We start from the raw sequence: 11,217 nt of genomic DNA, 5'->3' as shown, positions 1-11,217 counted from the left end.
TCAATCTAGCAATACCACAAAAACTCTCCATAATATACTCGACGAAAACCAAATCGCATAAACCAAAACGAAATGAAGAACAAAACGAAGACGACGTAAGAAGAAGTAGAAGATGTAAAGAACAAACAGCAGTCGAATCGCAGAAACAAAAAGCGTACGATTGTACGATAGAGGTTGGACTAGACGTGATGCGATTACATGCGGTATTTTTTTCCCTCCATCCCAAGGGCAAAAAGGGAAATATACGCTCATCGTCATGAGGAAGACATGTCGTCATCGTCGAATGAAAAGTTCTCAACTCAACATGAGTCTCTGCTTAAACGCTAGCTTTTTTTATGTTTAAACAGATACATATAGTGTTTAACATAATCTAGCTAACTTTTTAACTCAAAAGTCTCATATCACGTAAATAATATGTTATCGTTTAAATCAACGCTTTCACCGACACTCGGGTCGTTAGATGGGTACCTCCCGGGTCACCGCTTTAAAACATATTTACGTATTTTTCTTAAACACCGTCATATTGTTTAAAGAGTAACTCGAGTATTGCTTTAACTTTTTTCTATCGCTTACAAATGACGCTTTTTTGTTTCCCACATTGCTTTTTACTAGGTCTCTGCTTAAATTTCGTAAGTTCACAACAACACGATCGTTTCGCTTTTTATTTATAAAAGATTTACAACATTTACAACATTTACAAAGATTTACAACATTTACTAACATTTACAACGTCCGGCTCTGGACTTTCGGACACTCACGACTCGACCGTGATAACGAAACAAGCTGTCTCAGACATTCGAACGCCACAAATGGCCAGATAACAAGCGCATCAACTCGAACCCGCAAAAACGCATAAACATTAAAAAAAGGTTAAACAACACACATTCACGAAAAACGACTATTAATCAACGGTCATGGTAGGACTTAAACGACGATCCCGATAGTTAAACACGTAACGTAATAGACAGACATCGATCGCCATTTTCTTAAACGCTAACGTAAAAGTCTCAGTGGTAAATGTCAACTCCGCCTTAAAAGCGATGTTTTCACGATCTCCTCCTCTAGAGAATCCTCCGTAATCACGCAACGCGCTGAAAACTTTCTTTTCTTACCCAAGTCGAAACGCTCTCTTAATCGCTTTCCGCTCATCCATCACCGGAGAATCCTCCGCATTCGTGCAATTATGAGAGGATTTCGGCATGGTGAAAAAGATAGTTTAACTGGGTTCCGCTGACACGGCTAATCGATTCTCAAGATAAGGAAGAAGGCTCACGAAACATCCTTTCGTGATAGAGCGGTCTGTCCATGGGAAGAGGACGAAGAGGAGGAGGAGGAGAGGAGGATGGCGAGGACGAGGACGACGAGGAGCGGTCTGTCCGTGAGTGGTTCTTCCCTGTTATTTACGCTGCAAGTCCACGCTGAGTCGACTCTTCAGATCCGAGAAAAAGTTAAACGCATAGCGCCGACATCGATCGACGAGAACGAACGCGTGTTCAGGGGTTCTTGATATCGCGCATGACAAGAATTAATGCCGCCATTAATTCTCACGCACGACGGATACCATAACCTCAGCACCGCCACGCGCCACACGCCAACAATTCGGATCAAACGAAAAAGATCACCGCTTTACGCAGTAGACTTTGAGAATTTACATCGCTTACTGAATCAGCTATACACGTAAAAGATAATGTTAAACCCGAGATGTAAGATTAAACGGATACGATAATTATTAAACATATTAGTAAAAATATTTAAACCGGATAATAGCAAATAGTTAAACATTATTTAAAAATATACAAATAGATAACCATAAACGAGAAGTTAACTTTTACAACGAAACGAACTCGTCAGTAATCATCGCTCTTTCCTCGTCGTAATACAACTTTACAACCATAAACGAAGACTGATAAACGGCACACGCCTCGCCTCGACAATAAAATCAACTACGACTCATTCTGAAGACGAAGTGCACTGACTAATCCGACTGGAAATCAATTTCATTTTCTCGCTCGGAAACCGATTTATATATTTTCTGTGATGATAACGAGCGAGAACAACAAGATGTAATGCAACTCCTGGCATCGTCTCATCGAAACCAGCAGAAAGCTCTTCAAAAAGGTCGAACACGACGCGATTTTCGCGCTTTTCCTTTCCCACCATTTTTCAAGGCCAAAAACGGGATTTCACAAACACTGACCCATTCAGTCGAATCGTGAGGATAAAAGTGAAGTTAAACACCAAATCTGAAGCTACGTCCGGGATGTGTAAAAAGTAGGAGGGGTTTTTTGAAGTTTTTTGAAAAATTACTGAGGGGCTGAACAAGAATTTTCCCTTTAAAAATATGCATAAAGTGAAATTTTGTGTAAATAAATAAAACTACTATATAGTGAAAATTTATTCTACAAAATATAATTTCCTAAAGAAAATAAGTAAACAACAAATCCATCTTTCCTAAAGAAATACTTAATCAGAAAAATGAGGCGCTTTTTACTTTTAATAGCACACTACCCGCAATAAAATTTGTACAACCACCATCAATATCTTTTATATTATCTACAATCACAAGAAATCTTAATCTCAAATTTAAAATTCTCAATCATTCTACATTAAAGATATAAATAATAGACATATTACTTCAATTCTTGAGGCAAAGATAGATAAAAACCAAAAGAAAAACTTAATATTTTAGGTTTATTTTTGTTTTTGTTTTTCCCCCAAAAGTATGTAAATGTCATTTTCATCATTCAATTAAAAATATAACATATTTCAGTAATATATTTCTCAAAGTGTCACATCTTAAAAATATACTTCTCATATTAAAATTGATTTTAAAAAAATTTACATTATCAACATTTTTTAAAAATAGTACTAAAATAACAACATCATAAACCACAGTATATATTTAAATCTAATTAATTTTATAATTATCATAAAAATAGTACTAATTAAAACTAACAAAAATTTAAATAACAACATCATAAACCACAGTATATATTTAAATCTAATTAATTTTATAATTATCATAAAAAAAAAAAATTAAAATCCCATTTAGATTTCCACCACTGTCAAACACATTTCACATAAATACAAACCCCATACTAACATAATTTTTAAAATCCATACATAAAAAATTATTTCAAAAACATTAAATCCCAATTTATTGAACCAAACAAACAAACAGAAACAAACCAAAAAAAAAAAAATTTACCATTTTGAGCGCCCATCAAGTGTTCGACGAAATGCCGAGAAGCTCAAACAGTGCCACCATTCACTCTCACCACTTGCCCATTGACCCACTCCGCCGCATCGGTGGCCAAGAACCCCACCACGGGCGCCACATCCTTCGTCTCCCCCAACCTCCCCATCGGACAATCTCCGACCACCGCCTTCATCGTCTCCTCCGCCTTCCCGGAGAAGAACATATCCGTCGCGATCGGCCCAGGAGCCACGCAGTTCGCAGTGATCCCACTCCCTTTCAGCTCCTTCGCCATCACCTTGATCATCGCCTCAACTGCTGCCTTTGACGCCGCGTACGCCCCGAACCCCGGCTGCAACAACGCCACCTGCGAGCTCGTCAACGTGATGATTCTCCCACCCCCGCCGCGCACCAGACGGTTTGCCGCTTCGCGGCAGCAGAGGAACGAGCCCCGCGCGTTGATGTTGAATAGATCGTCCCAGATCTGGAGCGATGTGGTGGGGAGAGACGAGTAGCTGGCGTCGATGACGCCGGCGCTGTTCACGAGGATGTGGGGCTTGGTTTTGAACTCCTCCTCGGCGCGATCGAAGAGGGCTTTGATGTCTTCTGGGTTGGAGACGTCGGCGTGAACGGTGATGGCGCGGGAAGGGGCGGAGGAGGAGTTTATCTCGGCGGCAACGAGTTCGGCTTGGGTGGAGTTGGAGGAGTAGTTGACGACGATGTTGGCACCGAGAGAAGCGAGGTGGATGGCGATGGCTCGGCCGATGCCGCGGGATGCGCCGGTGATAATGGCGGTGCGGCCGGCGAGAGGGAGTGGCGGCGCAGCCATGGCTGGGAAAATGGAAGGGATAAGATCGGAATTATATTGAGGTTTTATAAATTATATATTTTTTTTACTTTTTTGAGTGGGGATAAGAAAAAAAAAGAATTTTTTTAAAAAATATTATTAAAAAAATAATTATTTTTTAAAAATTAACTTTAATTTATATTTTCAAATTTCTCTTTGAAAAGAATTGAATAAAATATTAATGATAGTTTTAAAAAAAAATAATAAATATTTTTTTATATTAAAAAATAACATATAAAAAAAAACATCTATTTGTGACAAATAAAAAAAATATTGAAAGAATATTTTTTTTTTTTTTAAAAAAAAATTATATGTGATTTCTGAATTTTGTATAGTATGTTATTAAAAAATAATAATTTTGAGATTAATTAAATAATTATAGCATTTAAAATATATATATATATATATATATATATATGAGTGTAAGCACACGATTATAACATTCAACAACTCCACATAAATACCAACCCCATACTAAAAATTTAAAATTATAAAACTTTCTTAATAAAAATAAATAACTATTAATAAAAATTTTAAATCTCTCCCCAACAAGATCTGTCTCAGATCTTTGTTACATACAATCGCTCACTCGGGATTTCATCTTTCGTTACCATCATATCGTATATATATGACATCCGGGGTTCCCAAGATCTTGTTTAGATCTTGTTTATATTCATAAAAAAAGTGACATTGTCGTCTATTATTCATAAATAACTATTAATAACCCAAATTATCGAATTTTCTTTCTGAGATTAAACACTAACAAAGCACTACAAGATTTAAACCCTCATATCAGTACAAATACCCACTATCCAAATTGCACAAGCAGGTCAAATTATTGAATCAAATAACAAACCCAACCCCAAAAATTCAAAGTGCCCATCAAACGTTCGACGAAATGCCGAAGCTCAAACGGTGCCACCATTCACCCTCACAACCTGGCCATTGACCCACTCCGCCGCATCGGTGGCCAAGAACCCCACCACGGGCGCCACATCCTTCGTCTCCCCCAACCTCCCCATCGGACACATATCCACAACCCTCTTCACATCCTCCTCGCTCTTCCCCGCAAAGAACAGCTCCGTCGCTATCGGCCCTGGCGCCACGCAGTTGGCTGTGATCCCCGTCCCCTTCAGCTCCTTCGCCAGCACCCTCGTAAACCCCTCCACTGCCGCCTTTGATGCAATGTATGCGCCGTAACGCGGAAGGTTCAATCCCACCAGCGACGATGAGAAGTTGATGATCCTCCCGCCACCACCGCGCACCAGCCGCTTCGCCGCCTCCTGGCAGCACAAGAACGTTCCTTTCGCGTTGACGTTGAAGGTGTTGTCCCATTCGGATTCGAGAGTGGCTTCGATGGTCGGGTAAGTGGAGTCGAGTGTGCCAGCGTTGTTGACGATTATGTGGGGCATTTTGTCGAACGCCTTCTCGGCATGGTCGAAGAGGGCTTTACAATCGGCGGCAATGGAGATGTTGGCGCGGACGGTGACGGCGCGGGGTTGGGAGGGAGTGGAGGAGGCGTTGATCTCAGCAGCGACGAGTTCGGCTTCGGAGGAGCTGGAGGAGTAGCTGATGACGAGGTTGGCGCCGAGAGAGGCGAGGTGGAGTGCGATAGCTCGGCCGATGCCGCGGGAAGCGCCGGTTACGATGGCGGTGCGGCCGGCAAGAGGGAAAGCGGAGGCCATTGCTGTGGAGATGAGGAATTAGGATTAGGGTTAGGGTTTATATAGGGAGAGATTAGAGAAGAGATGGCGGAATTCATGAGGAAGGAAGCGGAGTGCCAGAGTTTTCTTTGCTGCTTCTTTGGTTTGACTTGAAGGAGTTTTCTTTTTATTTTTTATTTTTTATTTTTTTATTAGTTTCTGGAAAATTAAATAATAGGGTGAAATGGAGAGTGTTCGTCATGGCTGATGTAGTGAAGAAATTGAATACTTGTTCGGTTTTACATCTTAAACCAAACCTCCATTTGATTATAAAACACTTTTAAATAATTTGCAAGGGAATATGATTTATGATTTTTCTTTTCTTTTTTTGTTTTTTAAAATATTCAGAATTTTGTTGATAAAGATTTTTAGTTAAGATGATAAACACCAACCCTCATGGCGTATGTGGGCGGGCGGGGGAAAAGTCACACGTCTTCACATTTTTGAACTTGAAAAGTACAAGGAGAATCAAACTCATATTTCTCCCAATCGTGGGGACTCAAGGTACTGTTGGGCTGTAAACCCGTTAGATTTGAACTGTTTGATTTTGAATAAATTATTTTCAAAGAATTTTTTTAATAAAATAATTTGAGAATATATTTATTTAAAGAAATAATGTTAAATGTTTTTTTTAATTAGAAGCAAGTTTTTTATGGAACGAATATTTAGTTAATCAAAAACATGATTTTACATTTTTTATTAAATACCTCACATGTGAGCTTTTTATATAAATATTAAAGCTACCATTAAAGTTCCTAAAATTAAAAAAAAAAATTATGATAAAGACACTTTTATGGTTATTTGAGTTATTTACTTTTATTATCGTACATACCTCTTCCTAAATTAGAAGAAATTAATATTTATAAAATTTTTAAATATGATAAATAATTTAAAATTTTTAAATATGACATTCATATAAAACAAAAAATAATAAAATTATTAGATTATACACTATAAAATATCTTGATTTTTTTAAAAAATTTTATTGTGTTAAGAGAAATTCGGAAATTTGGATATTTTCTGATTATGAATCATGTTCTTTTGCGTTAATAAAAACAAATTTTCTTTTAATAGGTTAAATAAAATTTTATTGTTTTTTAAGATTGTCAATATAAAAAATTTACTATATGAAAGAAAGATGTAATTTTAAAAAATATTAAAATATTTTTGCTGTGTTTTATAATAATTAAAAATAAATTTTCAAATTTAGTAGATAAACAATCAATAAATAAAAGATTTTATTTTCAATGGCAAAACACATATCATATGTTCTTATTCATAATTACTCACGTATTAACTTTTTTCTTAAAGTAATCTTAATATTGTCTCTTGAATAGATTAAAAGATAAAAATACACCGGTTAAATTCTTTTGAAATAATTGCATACTGATACTGGTTCTCAGTAATAACAAAGTTTTTCATATTTTTTAAATTGCCACTTCAAATATGTTTCAATTTTTCATTAATATTTCAAATATGATTTAACATTAGCACTTCAAACATGATTCAAATGAAAGAGAATATGAACTAATAAATATTCATAAATAACTTTTATTTTCTCAGTAATATATAGTAATCAATTGATTATTTTTTCTATGTAACTTAGTTATTATTGGAAACACAATAATTCATGTCATTACTAAATCATAGATAATTTTGAATTTTTATATTGAATTAATAATTTTTAAAAATAATTTTATAACTGATGTTTTATCCGTAAAGAATAAAAAAAATTATAAATTTCATCTTATCACTCTTCTAAAGCTCTTTTGCTTTCAAATATAAAAAATAATAATAATACTATAAGGGGCCGTTTGGTTCGCGGTAATGTAGAAAGATTAGCACGTGTTACGTGGTTATCTAAAAATATAACCACGTTTGGTATTGCATCGGTGGTATTGTAGATGATAATGTCACATTACCAACATGAGAATATTACCAAGAAAGTTAGTAATCATATTACCACCAAATTTGGTGTCTATTTTGGATTACCAAGTATGTAGTAATCTTATAACTTGGTAATGAACTATTCCCGGTAATAAAAGTTCCCAACCAAACATGGTTATATCAAATTACCACAATATACCCAACCATATTATATTCCCACCCATATTACCATAGTAATCTCGTTACGTGGTAATATATCATTACCACAAACCAAACGGCCCTAAAACATCATTGATGGATGTTCTCCCTGACAACTCAACAACACACACAATAAAAAAAATCAAGATAAATTAAACATAAAAATATAAAAAGGATGACATTTATATTTGCTCCCATGATCATGACATAAGCATCAATTAATTTGTAGGACTAATGTGAAAGTTACAAAATTAAGAAAAATTACTTATTAGTCCCTGAAACTTTCATTTATCCCAATAAGTCCTTTAGACCAAATATTATACTCTGCAGCCCCTCCTTTTTACAATCCTTCCCATTTCGTCCCTCCCATCATCTTTGACTGTTTATATTTTTGAAAAACCCCACATTACTCTGTTTTTTTGGAGGAAAATCTGACACCATGTCTTGTCTAAGCAGCATGTTTCTTGTACTTTGACATGCCTCAAAAGTCTTCTTCCTTACCTTTTGTTTTGCTGAAGAAGCTTACATATTCTTCATTTCATTTTCTTTTCTTCCTCCTTGGCATTGGCTTTGGAATGATCATTCTCTTTTATCACCCATCTTTATTTCCGCATCTCTATTCTTCGGCGGCGAGCTAACTTGACAAAACTCTATCCCAAAGAACGTGTGAAGATATCTCTTAGATCCCCATCAAGGTATATATCTTGGTCTTATTAATATGTTTTACTAACTATGAAGTTCCTAGTATCACGTTCATCGTTCCTTCATCTATAATGGTTTTTCTTGATGCAGGCCCTTCATGGATATGCTTTACAGTGTTACGAAGTATAAAGGGGATGGTTATGTGTTAGATTTCACTGTCTTGACTAGATGCCAGACAATATTTGAGGAGATATGCACATATTTGGCTCTCGAACCTCCTACAATGTAAGTAAAGTATATAATCCCAGACGAGCATAAGATAATGTGCTCCATTAGCTCATAGGATGATTTTTAGAACATGTGTAATGTTCATAGTATATTCAAAAAGACCGTGGTAGACATGATCATAGAGACTGTGAATGAAACAACGGAGGTCATCTCTACTTCACCAATGTCACTGTAAATATCTTATTCTTTTTGGTTTTCCACTCATTTTTGTATATTGTGGCAAGGATTTTTCATTATGTTTCGTTTTCGCATATGTGGTCATTAATATGTGTTTGGGTATGGTATCGTTCGTTTGATATTAGTTTTATTTTGTAGTCATTAGTTTTTGTTATTGTCGAAGCTTATTTGTCATAACTATTCAGTTTTAAATTGTTGTTGTTTATTTATTTTACTAACTGTTTACCGAATGCATATAACAAGGGCACTAACATATCAAGATACACTACTGACATTACCACCAGTGACATAAGGAGGAGCCATAACTATAACCAATTCTTCATAAGATACAGAAGTTGAAATTTTCATGGTTGGGCAACGCTTCGAAAATGCAAAAGAATTCAAGGATGCATTGTGTGACTTAGCCATTAATCACAATTTCAACTTCAAGTTCATAAAAAATGATAGAGATAAAGTTACTGTCACATGTGCTACTGAGGTATGTCAATGGCATGTCCACGCCTCAAGAGATAGCAACCTCTCCACATTTAGAATCAAAACAACCCAAAATAGTCATACATGTGGTGGGGTTATTAGCACATTATCTCATCCGAGGGCTTCTAAAAAATGGGTTAGTAGGCAAGTAATTAGAAAATTACGAGATCGTCCTCTATACTGGGCCATAGACATACAACGTGATATATTGCGTGACGATGGTGTTCGGCTACCATACAAACAATCCTGGATGGGTAAAGAGGTGGTGAAGGGAATTCTCCATGCAAGCGATGTTACAAGTTATGATCTATTGATATGATATACAGGTAAGGTTTCTGAGACTAACCCAGGTAGCATTGTTATCATTGAGAGGGATGGAGAACGCTTTAAGCATGGGTTTTTTGCTTTCATGCATCTCTTCAAGGTTTTAAGTGTGGTTGTAGACCCATGCTATTTCTCGATGGCACACATTTTCTAGGAAAATATGGTGGCATCCTAGTAGGAGAGCAACTGCAAATAACGGTAATGAAGGTCTATTACATCTAACTTTTGCTATTGTTGGTAATGAAACTGACGATAACTGGACGTGGTTCATTTCCACTCTGAGTGGTGCAATATATCATCAAGATAACTACCATAAAATTATTACATTCATTTCAAACCGTTCTAAGGGACTTGTTAATGCTATTGCCAAAGTCTTCCCCTCTGCCCCACATGGATATTGTTTGCGACATCTCCAAGAAAATTTTTGAAGGCTAATGGTCGCCTAGGGAAGGGATTAAAAGATAAGTGTTGGAGCTTGATTGTAAAGATTACATATGCATGCACATCCTCAGAGTATGATGCAACTGTGGGTGCATTGTCAGTGGCATCAAAACATGCCCATAATTGGTTATTTCAAATGTCAGACATGATGCATTGGTGTAATTACTTGTTTAGAGGACAACGTTGAGGCGAGACGTATTTGAATGTCACAGAGTCTTTTAATGCGTGGATTAGGGAGGCATGACATCTACCTGTCTATAACATGGTCAACTTGATAAGGTATGCATACAAACAATTTAATCAGAATACTATGTGCAATTGTTGTTCTATTTCAATTGAATATATTTACTTTCAAACATTCTCATGTAGTATCTATATTTAATGTTTGATTTTTGGCTTCGCCATGTGGTTTTTAACCGTAATGAGTACTTTGCACTTTTGTTGTTCTGTACTTGCTTTTGGTGTATAGTTATTATGGTTGTTGTTCCTTTTTTTGTATTTCTTACAGATAATTGTTATTTTAGTGTTCCTTATTTATGCATAGTATTTACTATTGTGTCTTTGTCATGGCTTTTTATTATATTCGCAGTAGTAGTGTTTATTCTCTCATGTGTACTTTCCACCAATGTAGGTTCAAAATAATGAACCTAATGTACAAGCGGTGTAAGAATTGTATGAAATGAGAAACCCATCTTTGTCCGAAGATTCACAAGAAGATTGAGAAGACTATCGAAGAAAGTAGGTGTTTAGTCATAGGCCGATCTGATGGTGATATTTTTGAAGTCGTGGATAAGCACGTCAACTATGTCAATTTACGTAATAGAACCTGTTCTTGTCACCAATGGGAGGTGTACGGTTTTCCTTTTAACCATGCCTATTGTGCAATCTTACAGACTGATATAAACATTCATCGTTTCGTGGAAGGCTACCACACGATCATATTGTACAAAGAAGCTAATATGAGTCCAATATTCTCTGTACCAGATCATGAAAAACCAATGGATGAGGATTGACATCTCCGTATTCGTCTACCTATATCA

At 36.1% G+C, this 11,217-nt stretch overlaps 2 protein-coding genes across 2 annotated transcripts; both read right to left on the bottom strand.

Moving 5' to 3' along the window:
* Positions 1-3,144: 3,144 nt before the first annotated feature.
* Positions 3,145-4,063, bottom strand: LOC120276897 (NADPH-dependent aldehyde reductase-like protein, chloroplastic). The gene has a single exon (XM_039283632.1). It carries the CDS (start codon positions 4,023-4,025, stop codon positions 3,252-3,254), a length of 774 nt encoding a protein of 257 aa, XP_039139566.1. The 5' UTR covers positions 4,026-4,063; the 3' UTR covers positions 3,145-3,251.
* A 719-nt stretch (positions 4,064-4,782) lies between these two features.
* LOC120276933 (NADPH-dependent aldehyde reductase-like protein, chloroplastic) lies at positions 4,783-5,854 on the bottom strand. The gene is made up of 2 exons (XM_039283675.1): positions 4,924-5,854; positions 4,783-4,806 (listed from the first exon to the last, which is right to left on the bottom strand). Exon 1 carries the CDS (start codon positions 5,726-5,728, stop codon positions 4,952-4,954), a length of 777 nt encoding a protein of 258 aa, XP_039139609.1. The 5' UTR covers positions 5,729-5,854; the 3' UTR covers positions 4,783-4,806; positions 4,924-4,951.
* Between the last annotated feature and the right edge of the window lie 5,363 nt (positions 5,855-11,217).

Source organism: Dioscorea cayenensis, chromosome 15 (assembly GCF_009730915.1).
Source record: "Dioscorea cayenensis subsp. rotundata cultivar TDr96_F1 chromosome 15, TDr96_F1_v2_PseudoChromosome.rev07_lg8_w22 25.fasta, whole genome shotgun sequence".
NCBI classification, from domain to species: domain Eukaryota; kingdom Viridiplantae; phylum Streptophyta; class Magnoliopsida; order Dioscoreales; family Dioscoreaceae; genus Dioscorea; species Dioscorea cayenensis.
This window is presented reverse-complemented; position numbering and strand designations above follow the sequence as displayed.

What these genes read in the sequence shown, in the direction of transcription:
- LOC120276897 (XM_039283632.1), bottom strand. Translation starts at nt 4,025, where the DNA reads ATGGCTGCGCCGCCACTCCCTCTCGCCGGCCGCACCGCCATTATCACC.
- LOC120276933 (XM_039283675.1), bottom strand. Translation starts at nt 5,728, where the DNA reads ATGGCCTCCGCTTTCCCTCTTGCCGGCCGCACCGCCATCGTAACCGGC.